Source organism: Scophthalmus maximus, chromosome 1 (assembly GCF_022379125.1).
Source record: "Scophthalmus maximus strain ysfricsl-2021 chromosome 1, ASM2237912v1, whole genome shotgun sequence".
NCBI classification, from domain to species: domain Eukaryota; kingdom Metazoa; phylum Chordata; class Actinopteri; order Pleuronectiformes; family Scophthalmidae; genus Scophthalmus; species Scophthalmus maximus.
Genome location: NC_061515.1, coordinates 17,130,102 through 17,150,515, shown reverse-complemented (window position 1 = coordinate 17,150,515; position 20,414 = coordinate 17,130,102). Strand labels below are relative to the sequence as shown.

Here is a 20,414-nt window from a genome sequence, read left to right as displayed (position 1 = left end):
TCTCAAATAGTTTTCAGAGGTAATGCCTTTTGGCTCTTCACGATATCCCGATTAAGAAGAATCCAGTTCGACCTTCTACACCTGAAAATTGTTTTTTTTTTTCTTTCTTTTAAAATATATGGCATTCCGGCTTGAAGATGAAATATCTGTTGCCATAAAAAGTGAGTTGATGCCTCTGCTCTCACCCTCTTTGAAGAATTTGCAAAATTTAATTTCTGGAGTGTTTTACTCGTTTAAATTTTCAAGGAGAGGCAGTGAAATTTTGTGGGACTGAATGGGGGTTATCTTCACTGTGCAGCCTGTGCACCGTGTTAAGCTGAATTTCCTTTTAATTTTTAGACTCCATGGAGGCTTCGTGATTATGTGGGCTTCTTCTTTTTGTAAGGAGGATAGATTACATAATTTTTTGTCACTCGGAGCAGCAACTTCATTCAAAGACCTGACACTTGAGAAGCACAGTGGAGTCAAATGACTGCTTGGGCCGATATGTTCGACCGCACAAGTGCACTCCACTCACACCATTTCACCTCTTCACAACCTCCCGGTTCACTGTCGGCTGCTGACAACACAATAACCTCATGCAGAATCACCAACGAAGAATTCGCACTTTCAATGTTAATCTCTGAAAGCGTGTCATATATATATTCATGGCATCTTAATTTACAGTGGGAGAGGAGACATACCGTACATAAAAACATTCTCAAGCAAACATCTGTCTCTCTCCGGCTTCTGCACATGCACGGCCTCACAGTGGCCATATTCCTCACTGAGTCGAGTCTTTGATGTGGCAGGCAATGCTTTGAGGCCGTGCTCTGCCATCAGCAGCTTTTCAAGAGGACCCACTTCTGTCGCTCTTCTCTCACACAAACAACTTGTTTGGTATCGCCAACCGAACCGCAGAGTCACGCTCGGCCACACAGATAACCGGAATCTGATCCTCCTCATCTTGCACAGTCACACACGAACCACTGCGGCTGCTGTATCATCTACACTTTATCCTCACCTCCTCATTGCATTGTGTTCCTCCAATCTCATTAACACTCCACTTCCGTTGCCACAGCATTTGAAGAATGGCAATCAGAGCTCCTACTGCTGTAGGAATGTCATTGTGGGTATAGCAAATTCTTGATAAGTTTGGAAAATATGCAGAAAAATCATGGAGAAACAGAATCAAATGGTAGAGGTTTTTTCATGGTGTTTGGAGCAGGCAGCTAGTGTAGCCAAAATATTTATTGTGTGGGAAAGTGTGAGCCAGAACAAACATCATGTCATCAGAAGCAAGGCCAGAAGTATGGTAATGATACTCTGATCAGGATTCCTGGTGCCAGATCCAGTATCAAGCTGGAAAAAACAGAGTCACATTTTAATAATCGTCAAGGGGAATTTGGGTCAGTTTACAGTTGCCAGATCAAGAAAAACAGATTAGAGATTCACATATATTCCATTATTTTATGCATTTTGTAATTCATCTTCAACTCCTGAAGAAACTTCTGACCTCGAAGCATACTCCAAATGTGTATTTTTACACTGTAGTCACATCATTGTCTCATAATGAGACTGGAGTTGAAGGAAATGCCAACCATCCCTACTAAAGTATAGTAGTGCATTAATTTTAAACAGCAGCTCATTTCCTCATCAATTTAGGTCAAAGCTATATATGTATGCAATATGAATAGGGGAGCATACTAGAGTTCTTTCTCGCCTGCTTTTTAATTTAGTCACACACACATGACAGGATGGAGTCCACTCTAACCTTAACTACCCCAACCGTAACCAAAACCTAATTCCGACCTAATCTTAAAAGCCAAGTCTTAACCCTCACACGATAGTCTTTAACACTGACATAGATTCCCAGTTGGTTAGTGTGCATTCAAGTCCTTACTGGGATATAAATAGAAGCCCCCCACTACACACATACACCAGGCATGCACGCATGCACGCAAGCAAACTCATCACGTTACTTTAACACTCAAATTCTAATGACGTTAATGGTACTGAAACGTTTTGGTTGCTTTCATGAGAGATCCCTCATTGTACACCTGGTATAGCTGCCAGACCAATGAAGCCATGTTAGCTGCACACAGACAAATTGTTTTGTGTCATGTGATCGCCTCTTGACTCTTATTGTATTTGCTGACCTCCATCACTCCAAGACGGAGTTCCATGTTCACATTCAAGTCTGTGAGCCCGTTGAGATGTTGACGACCACGCAGCCTGCCCTCTGGCACCTCCGTCAGGACCAACTCGTTTTTAATCCACTGCTAGGACAACACCTTTGCACTGAGGAATCTAATGAACATTACAACCTCTGGGTGAATCTAGCAGGGCGTTAAAATTTAAGATTATGTTGTTGATGAGAAGTTGCTGATGGGATATTAAAACAAAGGTGTGAGAAAACTTTAATCACCCACACAGCCTTGCAATGGCTCAGCTGTTTGCATATAACGGACAGACAGTCTCTGATGGTTTTCCTCTCTTAGACTTAAATAAGACCTCTCATATTTCCTGCAGTTTCTTGGGGAGTACTGTATGGCTGTGCCCACACAGGAAGTTACCCAGTCTGGCTGAGTGGGCCAGGAGGTGCCTGCTGTCCTCCCACATACGATGCCTGGGAGACTCTGCCATGGCCCTAATGAGAAGTGGACCTGACATGGTCTCCGACCGCTGCTCCTCTCCGCGTCCAGTCAGCCACCTCTTGTTGCTGTTCCCCTGCTACCCCAGTGATGATGGCGGAGAGGTTGTGGAAATTTTAGGTTGAATTATTGATGGATCACTGTCTGATCTGTGGGTGCGGGGAGGACTGATTGTGTATGACATCCGTCAGAGCGTAAACAGGTATACGAGTGTTGCTATGTGACATGAGAGCCGTTATTTCTCATGTGCGGAGTGTCGGGGAGGGGTGTGGTGCAGGGGTAGTGGATGGGGGGTCCAATGTGCCAACATTATTATCTTTCAAAGTGTGAACATAACGGCTCACAGTGACTTGCTGTGACAGATGGCTCCAGAGACAAGTTTAGTCCCCATGTATTTATTTCCTAACAGTTGAACAGCGTTGGTATGAAATCTTCCCTCTGGATTTCCTCCTCCTGCCATTTCATGCAGGCTTGGTGTTTCAGCAACACAAAAAAATAAGATGAAACAAAAATTAGATGAAACAGCTTTAGATGAAAACATTCTGATATCCCAAAGAAAAATCGGAGAGTACACTGCCACTTGGTGGCTGTGCAGCAATTCAGAAAGATCATATTGAAACTGATACATCCCAATAATGACCAGTTGTGTTTATTACAGTCAGTCAACCAGATCTTCACAAGAGCCCTTAATTCTTAATCCGTGCTTAATCCTAATTCCTGCCTTTGACTAACACACAGGGCAGATATAATGGTGCACTTTCATACCCACGGTAATTAAGCTCTGGGCAACATCAAGAGCCGAGGCACAAGGCAGAGAGTATATGTGCACGATAATTGCATAATTGACTGTAGCGAAATAACAGCAACTGTGACCGCTTTATTTTACAGTATCAGCAGTCCGCAAACTGTGAAATCATTTGTATAGGCATGTTTAGTGGGTCATAGGGAGGGGTAGGAAATAGGGTTGGTGGCTCTTGTACTTGAGAAGAACTTTTAACCTGATGAACATCACATAACAATATAGCTGTAATGTCGGCTTGTTTTTTCCAACAGGGACTCGATTGAACATCCACCACTTGTTTGTTTTCCGATTTGGACTTTGGTGGATACTTACATTTTACCGCCGCGTTTGTTTTCTGAGAAGTCCTCATGCCTAATTTATCGGATCTGCTTAAGCATGTTTGCCTGCTTGCTCTCAGGCGATTGCCTGGCTGAATAAATAATGCAGAGTACTTTCTGACATCAGGCGCGAACGGCCGATGTGGGACTGCGTGCCGCAACTTAGCAGACAGTGTTCAAGGCATCTGTGTCACTCAAACAGCTTTGCTGAGTGAGACGTTGAAATGTGTCGCAGGGAGAGAATTAAAGCTTTTTGTAGTAAAACAGAGCAGAAAACTGCAATAAAACCACTGACACAGATGCCAATGATAATAAAATGTTGACAGCCACCATCTAGAGCTGAATATTCAAAGCTTGAGCTCGAAGGCACAACGTTGACTGTACCGAAATTCAGACTTGTTGAATCATAGCCGAGTGATGGTGCTGCGACCTGTGCGCTCTTCTGCTTCACAGTCAGCTCACACCAGCAGCTTGTGAAATGAAGAACAAAATCAATGTGCAAGAAAAGGTCTACTCCTGTCAGTCCTGTCAGATGCAGCCGAAAGGGTAGAAATATTGGTGTAGGCAACCGGAGCACAGACGTGTAATGTTTCTTTCAAATCAGTGATGACTGTGCCCAGTGACGGTGATACCTGCAGAGTATCTGTTTGTTTTTGAATATCCCTGTCCCCCGCCAGGCCCACGAAGATACAGAAAAGAACAATTTAATAATGATCAACGCCGCAGGATAAGAAATTTAATAAACCAGCAAAATCACCTTTTTTGTTTTAGTCCCATTGAGCATCTTAATATGGCCTCAGCAGAATGAAACTTTAGATATCATTCAGACAGCAGCAGTACACAGAGCATGTTCTATTGTTTGTGGGTGTTCGTGGGCATGTGTGCAAATATTTAGCTCAAACAGTAGAGATAATAAATCTTGGAAATAACGCACAACATTCTTAACACTGTCACACAAAACGTGAAGTGAATTTTTCGCACAATGACATTTATAGTCAATGCAAAGACGCGCTGGGCGACACTAATGCCGCGAATGACTCGACAGGAATAACACGAAATTCGCGTCATGTGCTTCACTCGCTCGAATTGAAATATTTGAACCTCGAGCGAAATAGTCAAGTGATGCAATGAAACCCAATTAGCTTTGAGATCCTCCCGACGTCACTGATGTCACGCGAGTAAACACAACTAATCCTGTGGCCAAAGTCGCTGTGTGTTATAACGCATCATAACATCTGTATGGGTCTGTAAATGACTTTCCAGTAGAGACAGTTCGGTGTCAGGTTTTTTTTTTCTTTGTGGACAGAGCTGACTGACAGAGTGTCTGCTGCCTTTTAGCTGCTTTATCAATTTGGTTTAGGTCAAGAGTCAAATCTGTATTCTGATGTTCAGGATAAAGGGAAAGGATGATGAGAAGGTTTTTTTTACTTTCATGTTGATGGAACATTGTGACAGAAGTAGAGGAGGTTAGTGTGCAGATATTTGGTCATAAGCTGCCAAACAGGAATTATTTATCTGCTGTCTTTTTTTTTCTCAGCCAGGGAACATGAGAAGGTTCTAAAAAAAATGTCCCCTGCTGTGTTTTTAGATTTGGCTTTCATTTATGGAAAAAAACTTCTAATGGACTCTTCTAACAGAGGCAACAGGTTGCATTAAAGTAAACTGTCTGTGCCGGACTTGTATCAAGACAACATCATGTATGCACCATTCATGTGCTTTGGTCTGGTAATCAAGGAAACCGCAAGAAGACCTCTGAAGTGGAAATTAAATGTACCTTCAAATTGCAGTCATGTTTTCCATGACACTGCTGCTTGCCGCCAGTTTCTCATCCTCAGCAGATCAGGTTTCCTCTCTGCTTTGTCTCCTACTCTCTGTAATGCGAAGAAAGAGGAGGTGATGGCAGATGTAAAAGAGACGGCGCTTTGTTCTCCCATTAAAAAGCCCACTCAGAAGAAATGACAGTCTGGGATTTGTGCAGCTGATGAAGCTCTTCCGTGGCTGCTTAGCAACCAGTCACACAGTCATTTTTTTCTGCCACATTATATTTTCTCTGTGCCCATCACCTGTCTGATCAGACCAGAACACGTGTCCCAAATGTGAAAAAAAGATGGAAACCAGGTGGGACAGCTCGCCAAGCTTTGCATGATTAAGATACAGCTGTGATCCATCTTAAGTCTATAAGATTTGTTTTCTTGTTGTCAGCCAAATCCTATGGAAAAAAACAAAACCAACAATGAATTGATCCTACAGAAAAATATTATCGGATATTCAGGCATGACAGATTTTGTTGTTCAGGCTCTGAGCTTCAGCACATTAATTTCAAAATCAGATAAATTACAGCCCTTTTATTTAAGGAATTCAAAAGTAATTGGACTCTTGGCCACAACATATTTCATGGCGTGTGTCGTTGGAATGTTAGTTCATGCAAAAACAGAAAAATGGACACACATGACAGAACGTGCCTTTTAGATTGAGATGGAGTCATCTGTCAGTATGTACATGACCACTTAAGTGAAAAAGATAAAAATGAGGCTCTAAAAAGACAAAAAAATAATCTTTCAGAGAGATATTAAAAATAGATAGTTGGTTTGCCAAATCATGGGTTATGTACCTGTAATTAAAGCACACGAGGAAAACCAGAATCTGGACAAGTCAGTTACCTGATCTCAGTCAGACTGAGCGTCATTCCACCCGGTGGAGACCAGAGACCCCACAACAAGCTGAAGACACAGAGGTTTTACTGGTAAACAGAAGTGGCAGGCAGAGACAGGTTTCTAAAAGCGTCTCTCCACGGGGCCCTGATGTTGTTTGCAATGGGTGAGACGACTACATGCAGGATTCATGTCTTCTGTAGTTACGACCTGGTAGAAAAGCCATTTGTGTCCAGCGACCAATCCACCTTCCAACAGGGAACTCCAACTGAAAGGAAAGACAGCGACCTGTCCGTCGTCGCATCGGATCAATGTCGAGTTCCTCCAGGCCGCCGGTCTTAACGGACTGGTAGAGAAAGTCAGAAAATGTTCAAAAGGTGATCATAACCAATCTGGAGATTTCTGATAGCTGTGCATTAATGGATGGATGAGACAAAGTGTAATTACAGAAGCACTTCAGTAATGAAGCTCCAGTGCTGGAGGAGGCTGAGTGTGGCATCATGTCAGCGACAGAAGACAGATTCATGAACACTGCCCTTAATGTAGCGTGGGCACTGCGTACAGGGAATCACAGGGCAGATGCCAGCCAAAGGGGTTTTACTGTAATTAATCAAGTCATTTATTAACAAGCAAACAAGAACAAATAATTAGAAAAAGAATTAGCTGCCCCCCCCCAAAAAAAATCATGCCTGTCAGTTACATAGTGTTGGAGTGTGTGTTTAGACTTACTAAACCTATTTTGAAGAATGGAGTAGATTTATTGTTTCAGCTAAAGCAACGTCCAAACTTCTCCACTGTCTCACTGCTGCCTCAGTACTGAACACTGACGCGAGGACCTACAGTATAATATCAAATCTGCATCTAATGATTATTTTCTTGGTTATTTGGTCTGTAAAAACATTAGAAAACAGTATCAGAGAGCCAAATATGACCTCAATGACTGTATTTAATTTCCGTTGTGCAAACACTTAACTCAGATATATTCAATGTTTTATAATCTTAAGGCAGAAAAATTGTCATATTTATCCAATAAATGCTTAAAATTAATTGATTAGTTTTCTGAAATCCTGTTAGTGTTGTGGTTATAGTCTGGGAACTATTATCAGTTAAGGATTTTTAGATGATTTAAACAAGCAGAGTAAACAACCAATCATGCAGTGCCAGTTTTCGGTATTTTACCATAAATGTCATGCTGAGTTTCAGTCCCCAGCCCTGAACATCAACAGTGTAGACATAATGAAGGATCCTGTCCAACACGTAACTTTGTGTGTGAGGCTCTCCATGTACACCAGCAAATATCCTCTGACATCATCTGTGAAAATACATTATTAACGGCCCTGCGTGAAACACAAACGACGGTATCAGCTCTTTCCTTCTGGAAATTGCAGTTGCCAATTCAATAATTGGTGTGTTTGCTCATACATAAGATCATCCATGTATTAATTTCTTAAATCTTTCACTAACCAGTGAGAGAGACTGTGATACAGTGTTATTTTAAAAGCTGCAGAGATCCCATGGGGACAGTCTGAACAGCAATAATATTCATGAGTCTCTCATGCAAAGACTCATGGGTAAGGTTTTGAGAGGACACTGAAGCTACGGGCTGTGAAATTGCTACATCAAGTACAAGAGTGGGTGTAGAAGGATGAGTGAATAGTACCTTGTGTACTGTTTGTATCCTACAAGTGTACCTGATGTTTCAAAGCACAAAACAGTGCGAAAAAGAGGGAATTGTTTTCCCCAAAATGCAGGAAAGGACAGGCTTCGGTGAACATTCCCAAATTATTTCGATGAGAACGATGAGCCGGATGTACAGTGTGAGGAACTTAGCCACTGATTGCAGTTTGGCCCCATTATCACCACACTGAGCAGTTTGAGCAGCAGAGTGACACACCGCTCATGGAGGAAATTAAGGCACTTTAAAACTGCTTTGGCCCAATTTGCTGCAATTTGCAGCAGATTCATTGGTACGTTGCAAACAGGATGTGCTAATAGCTAATTTGACATGTAAACAAACAAAGGCTAAAATAACAGGGTTCAAGTTGCAGCCCACAGCATACAGTGACTTAGTGTATCCACAGGAACATACAGATACTTCATCTTCACATACTCACAGAAACTGTAGTTCTGAAACAAGCATGATCATCTGGCCAGTAGATAAGCTCTTTATAACTCTTTTTTGTAACAGTAAATATACAGTAATATTTACTTTGATACTCAACATATTTTTTTGTTTATGTCCTTCTAATTTTAGGCCTGTATATATTTTTCTTTTTTTGTTGTTGGAGCAACTGTAACGGAACTCAAATCTCCCCCGTGGATCAGTAAAGATTCTGATATTTAAGAAAAATATGTGATTTTTTTCGACTTGTCCTCACAGTGAAGGAGAGTGGTTCCACCCACTGTAGCTACCTGCGATTTCATTTTCCACATTTTTCTCTTTCTCTTCCTCACTTATCTGCTGAGTCACTGCTGCCCAATGGACAAACTCCGTCTTTCTGATTTGTCAGTGTCCAGACGGTTTTCCCTCTGTACACCATGTCTGCCTCCTCTCGTCTCCGGGGCTTTCTCTCTCTTCCCCTTCCGCCTCTGCTCTGCCACCTTGACCCTTTTCATCTCCTTTAGACATCGGTCTCATTGTCAGCATCTCAATGTCTTACTTCCCTCCCTTAACGTCTCCCCACCCCCGCAAGCTTTGTTCCCACTGGCTAAAGAAGATATGGTGACTGATAATCCAGCTCATAAAATGATATATTAACTTTGCCATAGCATTGGGGACTTCCTCAGATGGCAAGGGAAGTGTGGTTTCAAATGGACTGTTGTAGATTACATCGATGAGATTGCTTTTAATCCTGCTGGAGTTCTGCTGTATCAAGCCTGAGGTTTCACATAATTAGCTTTAGTCACGGTGATTTTTCTAAGCTTGGGTGAGATGGGGCAGTTTCCCTCATTTCTAATCACATCATTATCGATCCATTAACCAGATTTTGCCTTCTTTTGCTCTTTTCTTTCCAGCTCTTCAAGAATAAAGCGCTGGAGCTGGGAGAGAAGCTGCTGCCTGCCTTCAACACGCCGACAGGAATCCCCAGAGGAGTCATCAACCTGGGGAGGTGAGTCTCAACCCCAGCGTTCACCTCCAGCCGTCCTCCTGCCCTGATAAAAGACGATCAGGACGGGTGGCTTTAAAAAGCACACAATGTTTTTTCATCTTCGCAACTGGACTGAGAGGTTGATTTAAAATAATGGGAGCATCAAGGAGGATAAAGTCATGTCACTGCCTCAGGAAGGCTCTGCACATAAAAATAAACGTTTTTTGAGGAAGACGGGGGAAAAAAGCAGATTTCAAATCTGTAATTAACAAAATCTTAGCTCCACATCCGCAGAAATGACGGTAAACAATAAGTTTACATAAAAAGTCTACACCCACAATCTCTGTTTATTGATGATGGAGCAGCTGCAGGCCGAGCTTTATGACGATGACATTTGGATCGGAATTAATCTGTGTTCATAAACACTTTGGAGGATCGTATGAATAATATTTGCATGTTTAATCTGTTCCGAACCATTAACTTTTTAATCTAAAATCTTTATTGACGAGATCTTGTTAAAACCACGGTCATGCAACACAACTGCGAGCCATCTTCACGTTTCAGAGCGATTTGACCGTGACTTTAACGTTCTTCTTTTAGATTCTGCTTTTAGTCTCATTATGGCACAGTGGGGAAAGCAAATGTGCCTCTCGCTTTTTGATTTAACAGTTTTATAGACAAATAAGATTTGGAAAGAGATTACTGGAAAAATGATCTGACGAATGCTGATAACAGCGTTGCGTCAGGGACTGTGAGTCACATTATCATTGCTATAGCCCGCGTACCCATCAACTGACTTTATGTCTGTTTTGCTTTACAAAAACAGTTTGAACAACAGGAAGTTAATTTTGAAGATAAAAAAGTATTATCCTCACATAACTGTTTGATTGTTGGACGTTATTTTTGCCATATTTTTACCACAAACTTCCTCTGGTTTTAAGATTATAGTAAATCATACAGGAAACCCGCCCATCTCTTCCTCTCCTTTCCTAATCTTATAAGCCACTTCCTGGCACCACTGTCATCCACCTGCTACCAATTAACCCACCCAGAGAAGTGGACATCTGCTGGCAGATTTAATTACCTTATTCTACAGCTAATTCCTGCGACATCACCAACATGGGTCTGTGGTGCAGATGGGCAGGAGGACCCATGCTGCCCCCAGTGTGGTCACACGGAGTGTGTGGAGTGACACGTAAACAAGCCTCATCTGCACGACGTGCACACACACAGACACAGATGTCACTTTAGAGGAGAACATAATCATGCAATGCGCAGCAGAATAACAGCAAGCACAGGGGAGTTGAGTTCTGCTGCACAGCCTGTGGCTCTGACTGTGTGTGTGTGTGGGAAGTCAACAGTCATATTGTTGTGCGTGACTTGCTGTCGAGTGGCAACTCACCGTGACGTCGTCACCCATTGGTTTTTGCGAACTGCCATTTTGAATTTATTATTTTGACCAGCGCCATCTTGGTTTTTTGCAACCAGACGTAGGAGCGGGGGGTTATAGAGATATACTCTTTAAGTATATCTTAAAGAGGTCTGGAGCACCTGCAACCATGCATCCACGCTCCAATTCATACTGTTCTTTATCTTTGTCTATCTAACTCTAAATGAGACCACATTCTACTTAATGTACATCATGCTGTATTTGAGAAGACTTGAAATTAGCGATTAAGATCATAAACCCCTTAGGAAAATGTTTACTGATGTTATGAATCAAATGAGAAGTAGAGTCATCCTCTCATAGGGGTCTATAGAAACTGACTTAATTTTGTCAACCAGTGAGTCGCCCTCTGCTGGTGATTCCAGAGAACAGGAACTTCTGCATTGGCTTTGTTTTCCGGACCTGGTGACTACGTTCATTTTGATATCCAGTCTGTTTTTCTCTTTAAGGTTTAAAAGAGATATTAAGTTATAAGTTATTCATAAAGCATCTGATCCTTTAACAGAGATTCCAAGATGACAAACTGTTAGATGACAAGTAGCTAAGTAGCCACCAGCGCTTTCCAATCTCCTCACTGATGTTGATAGTAAACAATGGTCGTCTGTCTAGTTGGCTTTACTGGTTCTTTGACTTGTTCGCTGGCCCCTGATCTCTCCAAGTACACTGAATCTTTTAGAGCTGCGACGATTAGACGATCAATCGTTAAAATACACTTAACCAGCAATTAAAGCCCGACTCTCACCTGCGAGGATTTTGCATTTCCGTCATAGCCGTGGCCTCTGAGAATTTGTGGTGAACATTTCATTATTTTTAAATGAAATGAATAGGTTGAATTTTTAGTGGCAGCCTGACTATAAATTACTTGTGTGTAGTGCTAAGGTTTGTTGCTATTAAAAAGCTTATAGGTGGTCCTGATATCACCTTTAACTTAAATCTGTTTTTCATTTATCATGGCTCCTAGAAGAAACATTCTTCAAACAAGAGATCACACATAGTCAACATCACAGATCAAATCAGTTTAGCTCTCCTGAAAAAATGCACAAGACACCAATTTCCCCCAATACGTCATGCTTGACATGCATTATTGATTTTTGATCCCCCCCCATCATTTTCTGTATCTGATTATATTTCTGACCTTTGTGGATGAGCATGCAAGTGTGTTTGTGAAATTGGGTGAAATTATTAACCAACGAGTGCCAGTGTTGTTGCTCACCGGGCAGCAGTGGTGTGGATGCTGCAACCCCCCCCCGCCACGATGCACCTCCGCTGTTATTCTCAGATTGATTCTTCTTAAAGGAGGAATTAGATGTGACTGGAGCCAAACCTACTAATGATGTAGCCCCCAAACTTTTAATGGCTGGTAAATTATTTGATTCCCATCTGCCCTTAAACTCTAGCAACCCCATCTTTTCCCCTATCTCAAATTTAGCTCATTACTGGATGTCTGGTCTTTCCCAGCATCTATTAGAGGATATGTAAAGTTACTCCAGAAGTACGTTCTACCTCAACTAATCATGGACGAGCATTAGTGCACCACACATTTACTGAGAATTAGATTTTCACAGAGTGATTCACGTGAGTAAATAAAACTGAAGGGTGTCCTTGATGGTCATAGTTTTTTAGGTAACATTTAAAGCTGTTAATATACCATAAGTTTCAAGATCAATCAAAACAGGCAACAATAGTGGTAGAAGATGATAAAGGTTATTTCATGGCTGATGAGTTTAAATTTAGCAGACAGGAATGTAGTTTGTCTGACTGATTGTAGTTGATGTTTTATGTCAAGTTAACTTTATGATTTAATATATTTAACATAATCAGATCAAAACTTAATTGCAAGCAATTTATTATCTAAGCTTTCACCCAGTATATCTTAAAGAGACACAACATCAAAGTGTAAAAATAAAACAAGTGAAAACACTTTATCAAATGCTAAGCAGCATCTTGGTTTTGCGGAGAATTACAAATTTAACAACTGGGAATAATAATGCTGCTTTAATTAATCAACAAACCTTAACAATATGTGTTCTTGGTAATTCATTTTTCTTATTGTATCTTGTTATTCTAACCTTGGCATGATATCAGAGACATTTTTTACCTTCATTAAAAGTCTTTCTAACTCGTGCAGTGTCTGATAGTGCCGCAACTTATTTTCATTATCATTATATCTGCCAATTATTTTTTCAATTAATTCTTTGAAATTTAAGTGTCACTGGAGGCCAATGCTCAGACTGAAGCGGGACATCTGACAAACTTTCAAATATTGACATGGCTGTGGGGGATGTAAAGACGAACTTTAATGTTATGTTGTGTGACTATATTTGTTTACATTTTAGCAATATAGTACCATTAAAATTAATTACGAATGAGCAATTCCTTCCAGCACCAGATGACTATCACTGGAATACTTTCATACTGAAGAACACTTTAAAACGTTATAACTGTCCAGTTATTCTACGACGTCTAAGCAAATTTATGGATGTGAGCAGCTTTCAGACATGCACTGAAGTCCGGATATTTTCCTGAACTTTTCTGGAGGGGCTGTATGTGAGAACGCGACTGTACACAAATGTTGTCCGGACAATTCCAGAAATTATCAGAGTGAGCCCATGTGAGAATATAGTATGAAAATCTCCGGTAGATTCAAGGGCAAGTGAGTGGGCGCTCTGCCCAAGCACCATTCATGTTGTTGTGAACGCGTCTGATCTGGACAATGTCCTGCTGCGTGTGAACGCCAAATTTCATGTTTGAAAAAGGCTATAAGGCTTTTGTAACTGCCCTCCTTATGTGTTTGTGAGCAGTAGAACACAGATTGACAGCCAGCCGAACTCCATTCAATAACGAAATGCGAGTCAGGAAGTTAACATCTCAGCTCTTAGTCTGAGGACTTTCCAGTGCTGTCACATTCTTGTAATTGTAAAAGGCCATTGCTTTCTTAAGCGTAACAAGCCAGGATTGGAACGGATTGCTTCTGACGTCGATGCATGCCAGGTGAACAAAGACAGGAGACTATTTCCCACTTCCTGTGTCAACGGCCATCTTACATGTACAACATGTAGTGCTATTGCACATGAATTAAAGCAGAGGACAGAATAGTTATCCTTGGAAAGTTTGAGTCTTGGTGAGTCAAAAAATTGGTGTATTCAGATTTATGACACACAAAAGAAGACAGTGCCATTTTTTATTTTCTTCAAACCTTCTAAAATGATGACAATCAGCTGCCAAGTTGATGCTTTCAAATGGCTTGATTTGTCTGATAAACAGTCCAAAACGTAAAAGAGATAAAATTTACAAATAAAATAACTAAAGCTACATGTATTAGAAGCTGGAACCAGTAAATATTTGTCATTTTTGCTTGAAAATGTGACGCTGATTACTGTACTGTCTGTACATTGGTAACTGATTATTGACCGATTGTTGCAGCTCGAGTGTTTCTGTTCAGTGGGTGATGCATTGGGTCTATTTCTTTACAAGATTAATTTGCACTTCATATGTAATGCTGATTGAAAACCACAAATGATAATGGCTTAAATTTTTAAATAGATCAATATACGTTGTGTGGGTGTGCTGAATGCATTGTAAAGGCCACTGGGGACATACTGGGGACATGGTTATTGATTTCCATCTGCAGAGGAAAAGACCCAATTGTGTCTGTTGTGATGCATTAAGCAGAAGTTGAGTTCAGGGGCCAAGATGTCCACCAGGCACCGAGTCGGTTACTTTCTTTAACTTTCTTCAGCCGCAGCATGTTTAAAAACTGTAGGAGAATCACTCCTCGAAGTATTGCACGACTTGGCTGGAGGTTACAATATATTGCTGCTGCAGATATAACAGGATCATATGAAGCTCGAACTGCCTGTAAAACTTTGACCTCACAAGAACTTCACATCTGACCAGAATGAACCTCAGACGACTGAGGATGATTTCACATCTACCGACTGTATCCATTTACCAAAGATACTTATATTTTGGTGTCAGAATATACCCAACGCCATTCAAGGTTACATACAGCATGAGAAGGAACTTTGTTTTTTTGCATATAGCTTCAATTTACTTCTACTATAGAGACGGTGCTACAGACACGTGAATTGCTTCAGTATCCCCCAGTGGATTGTTTATGTCTCGTGACATTGTGGTCAATGACTACATGAACCCATCCCATATATAATGCAACACAATAAAGTGTCAACTTGAGAATTTAAGATAGAATTGTCTTATTTTAGTGTAAATTAGATGGAGAATAATTCAACCTAAGCCCAAAGCTTTATGCCAAAAAAGCATTCTGAGCCTCACGATTCCTGACAGTGGACCTGGCTTGACTGGCTAAGTCTGTTTTGTAACTGCATGCCTGTGTGGGACATCTGTGGTACTTAGTCTACCTGTTCTATGTTGTTCCTGCTGCAGTGGAACCAGTTGGAGCTGGGGCTGGGCCTCAGCCGGGAGCAGCATCCTGGCTGAGTTCGGGACCCTTCACCTGGAATTCATCCATCTGACCGAGCTCTCCAGCAATCCCATCTACACAGAGAAGGTTTGATATGTCGATGGTTTTCTGAACTTTCACAGTTTTCTTATTATTGCACCAGGAGTTTGAATATTGCGTGGTATCTCTTTGACTTGAACCCAGATTTCTTATGAGCACAATTTCCCTGCGAGTTACTTTTCGGCCTTGAGGCAGTGATGCAGTGTTTTATCATGTTGATATTCATTTGCACTGTCATGTCTCTGTAGGTGATGAACATCAGGAAGGTTCTGAACAAGATTGAAAAACCCCACGGCCTGTATCCCAACTTCCTCAGTCCAGTCAGCGGCAACTGGGTCCAACGTAAGTGCTGTAATTATTGTACATAGGACTTTTATATTGGTTCAACATGTGTGAAGTTATTGTAAGGTTATATGGACATTTGGGTTATAGAGAAAGGTGTTGAACATTTCTTTTGTTATGTAGGACAAGGACACAGGATTATTTACGTTATTTAAAAAAACAACAACATGCATTTCACATGTGACCTTGATACTGCCGTCGCAGAAAGGCCCCGCTAAGGTCATTTACTTTACCTACTAGGTATGACTGTAGTTGTGGGTAAAGTTTTCAAGAGTTCACTCAATGTCATTTCATATTTTCCTTCCTGACCTTGAGTCCCCTCATGCGCCAAACTCTTTTAGCTGCTCATATGTGTCCTCCATCCAAGCATCCATCTACTTCTTTTCATTTTTATTATCAGGCTCGTACCAGTGCCTATATGACTGCCACTGCTGTGTTATTAAAATGATAATGAATTCAATTCTTCAGGAAGTTGGATGTTTCAGATTAACCCTAAATGGAGGTTAAAAAAAACAAAAACGTGATGCCTGGATTTAGTAGGTTCTAATCTGGATGATTACAGAGACTAATTGTTGTAGACTGTATATATTTATTGCCACAAAGGGAAAACAGCTTTGGCTTCACAGCTCTCCCTCTTCTGTCTGTGTGAAGGACAAACACAGCAGCGCTGCGATAACCTTGCGGGGGATTCAACAAAGGTGTGTGCGCACACAATGAGCACGAGTGGATAGATGAACACTCATGTACACCTCCACTGCAATATCATATTCATCTTTATGAATTTGAATGTGGATTTACGGGCGGGCAGGAGGAAAATCCACAGCCACTTCTTCCAATTTCCACTCACAAGGTTCAAGTGTGTTACGTAATTTAGGTTATAATTTTTAAATAAACGTTTTGACAATACACTAAGAATGGAGGTGCCTTTAGAGTTCCATCCATCCATCACCTTCAGATTATCCGAGATCGGGACAGCGAAGCAGAATGTTACAGGCGTCCCTCTCCCCAGCCACGCTTTCCAGCGGAATCACACCTAAAGTTTAACATAGCCCAACATAGAAAAAAAGATTCTATAACTTGCATTATTGCTAACAGCATTTTTTTTTTCTTCAGGAAACTGGATTTGGAAGACCTACACATACCCTGATTAAGAACCTGTCTGTGTAACCCTGCTGATTATTTTCTCACAAATCTGTTTCTCCTATTCTCCTCTTTAGATCATGTTTCCATCGGTGGCCTTGGGGACAGTTTCTATGAGTACCTGATCAAATCATATCTGATGTCAGACAAGACTGATGACGATGCAAAGATGATGTACTACAGCGCACTGGAGGTCTGGAAATTTCAATTCCAAGTTGTACACGTGGGTCGACTCAGGCAAAGCTTGGTTAGATAAAATAACTTTTTGATAAAGTAGCTGAAGGCTGATGTAAGGACACTGACGCTCTCAGACATGAAACATTGCTGGCTTCCGGTCATTCACACATTGTCCTCAGGGTTATCTCAATATTCCTAATGGTGTTACTGTGACTTGACGATACCTTTATGGAATGAACCATAATTAGTACAAAAGAAAGAGCATAGAGTAAAAAACTAAAATCAAGGTAAGAGGGGTATTGATGAGGTGGGTGAGGAAAGGAAGGTCAGGGGCAATAGACTGAATAATTTGAGAGGGTCAAGGGGGCAGGTGGTTGGGCGTGATCAAGGATAGTACCTCACTGGGTGGGAGTGGTGAAAAGAATAGAGAAGAAGATGAGGGGGGAGGGTATAGGAAAGGAAATGAGGATCTTTTTTGCAAGTAGTTTACAAAGTCGCTTAGAAGAAAGGAGGTGGGGGGGATTGAGGAGGGTAGAGAAAATGGAAAAAGTTTTTGGAGTTGGAGAAGGAAGACTGAATTTTTTGATTCAAAGAAAGAGTTTTTAGCAGCAGAGAAGGAGGAAAGAAGATCCTCAGGGGCACTTGGATTTGCGCCATTGTCTTTCAGCTGCTAGCAGGGAGGTTCTGTGAGACCACACAGAGTCAGACAACCACCGAGCTGGATGGGTTGGGCGAGCCCACCGAGAGGTTAGGACAGGGTAATGAGAAGAGGGGCTGTGGCAGAGTCAGGTGAGGGGAGAGCTAATAGGACTGAGGAGGGACAGAGAGCTCGGTGGTAGAGCAGTTTCTGGTGAATATGAGATCAAGTTGGATGCCAGCTATGTGAGTGTGTGGGGGGGAGAGAGCGAAGGAGGATTGTAAAACTAACAGCCGAGAATTTTAAACCACTGTCTGGATTTTGAAATCACAGAGAAGTACCAGTGGGGGGGGGCATCTTCTGGGATGTTAGAGAGGAAGACGTCCAATTCTTCCAAGAAATCCCCAAGAGGGCCTGGTGGGCGGTAAAGTACAATGATATTCAATTTCACCGGGTGGGTTACAGAAACAGCATGAAATTCAAAGGGGGTAAAGAGTGAATTTCCATTCAGGAGAAAGTAGCAAACCAGTGCCTCCCCAGATGGGAACAGGTCGAGGTGTGTGGGTGAAGGTGTTTTCAGTTGTCCAGGGACAGCGAGGACGCGTAGCCAGTGATGAACTCGGCCTTGCGGGTTACATACTGGCAGTTCCACAGGCCCCCTGTAACAAGGTGTTGGGTCTGTGTGGAATGGGAGGGGGTAGATGAGATTGGAAAGATTACATGGTTTAAAGTATCTACGGTAAGAGTAGTGTACAGGTGCTAACCACGCCCCCACAAGTAAAAAGAGATTCAAATCACCTGGTGGCAGACTCCACTGGGAAACAGCTGAAAGCTGCAATAAGAAACTTTAGTAAGATCGAGTCTAAAATCAACAGGCAGAGCACAGTCAGGCAGGGAAATGGCAGTTTCAGAAACTACATATACTCAATCACAACAGAACACGGCATAGAATCAGTCAGCAAAGGCAATGGAATAAAACTAGAACATTTTAAAATCCAACTCATATTTAACCCGGTACAGCTGTGGCCTCCGCTCTAATCGAAGGGAATCAGAGGGAAGGTTCCTGCTACTGCATAATGTGATTAGAGCTTCGATTAGATGGCAACTGACTTGTGAATTCATATGCAGTTATGTAAAATGTTCGTCCTCCCACTATTGACAGAAAAAGTCTGAACTTGAAACCACTGCACGGTATATACATGCATTAAAAATACATCAGACGATGCCTGTTTTACTCTATAATGGAGATGATGTCAGAGTAAAGCACATCCCCTGTGGATACAATTATAATATTGCAGACCATAATTTTATATTGCCATTGAAATTTCCTCTGTTCTCATCGGAGGGTCAAGCCAGAGGCACAACTATTAATTATAGAATCCCCTTCTCCCCCTTGACTTGGTATTTAAATGGCAAAGGACCCCCGCACATCAGATTAGGTTTTATACTGTATGTTTATACAGAGATCTAAGGTGAAGGCGCGGCACAACTCATTATCTTTGGCATTCAAATCAAAGTAGATTACTAATTAAAACACAGCGTTGAATGAGAGAACATTTTCCACTTATACTATGTCATAATTACTGCAAACAACTGCTAATTAGCGGTTCATCATCATCAGTCTCCGCCCTCGAGAAAAATGGTTTTCTAAGAACATTGTATATATATGCTTTCATATTATACACATTCATTTGTTTTGTCAGCTTTTATTGCAGGTTGCATCTTAATCAACCCTTATTTAGCACGAAGCGCTTCTCATACAGTGGATAGCAGGGATTGGACGGAGCAATTGAAAAGAGAAGTGCCTGCTTGCAACCAGTAATGCCACATGTAATTTGGAATCAGAATATCCAACTCATCTTATACACAGTCAATCTGAAAGATGGTGTTATCTGCACATCCCTAAAAGAGCAGTTAAAAAAGAAGTAAGTTCATGAATGATTGGACCTGGAATTCATCAAGAGGGAGTTCACACTCAGCACTTTACTGCAGAAATGCAAAATGAGACACAAGCCTGACATGAGAGAAAGACGGAGTCTGTGAAGGAGAGAAATTGATGAGTCGTTTAGAAATTATCTCATGAGATGTCCTTCTATATTCTGTCTTATGAAATACAAAGCACTCAAACAGCTATAAAGAGGAAACAATGTGCAAAACCTTTCATTTGAAGATTTATTGAACAAATTAAGTCAAGACTTTAATAAAAAAAACTAATTTTCTCCTTCTTTTCCAATCAGTTATTGAAGGAGAATTTAGATTTTTCTTTTTTCAACCTGGGACGTCTGACTTTGTAGTTGCCTCATCCATTGTAGAGTTTCAGGGTATATCTGGGGCAGCAAAAGACTCCTAAAGCTTTCCAGATCAACTTTAGCTTTTCAAATATTTGTGCCCAACTTGAGCTGAGTGAAAAGTTATTATCACTTAACAAAACTGTGGTTCCGAGTTGGGCACACGTGACAATATCTCATCACTAGTGATGTCCTCAAACCTTTGGAATAACGGCTGCAAATGCACAAAGAGGAAGACTGATTGAAACGTACCCGCAAATGGAGGCTTCAACAGAGAAGATGTCCTTTCACTTCTCAGATTTCAGGCAGCAATTAACATAAATGAAATACAAAACAATGTCTCTGAGTGCTGTACGTGCAGGTGTTTGGGTATACGAAGGAACTTTGTTGTAATTTAGGATAACAAATGAA

General features: G+C 41.3%; 1 protein-coding gene across 2 annotated transcripts in view; it reads left to right on the top strand.

Annotated features, from left to right (window-relative positions):
• Window positions 1-20,414, top strand: part of LOC118299107 (mannosyl-oligosaccharide 1,2-alpha-mannosidase IA) — a 186,196-nt gene that overhangs the window by 156,241 nt on the left and 9,541 nt on the right. Inside the window, exons 5-8 of one of the 2 annotated variants that reach the window (XM_035622558.2) lie at window positions 9,419-9,513; window positions 15,344-15,467; window positions 15,668-15,761; window positions 16,979-17,094. In XM_035622558.2, coding sequence (XP_035478451.1) covers window positions 9,419-9,513; window positions 15,344-15,467; window positions 15,668-15,761; window positions 16,979-17,094 — 429 coding nt within the window. Of the gene's footprint in view, window positions 1-9,418; window positions 9,514-15,340; window positions 15,468-15,667; window positions 15,762-16,978; window positions 17,095-20,414 lie in introns of both variants that reach the window. The other variant, XM_035622550.2, reaches the window with a different exon arrangement.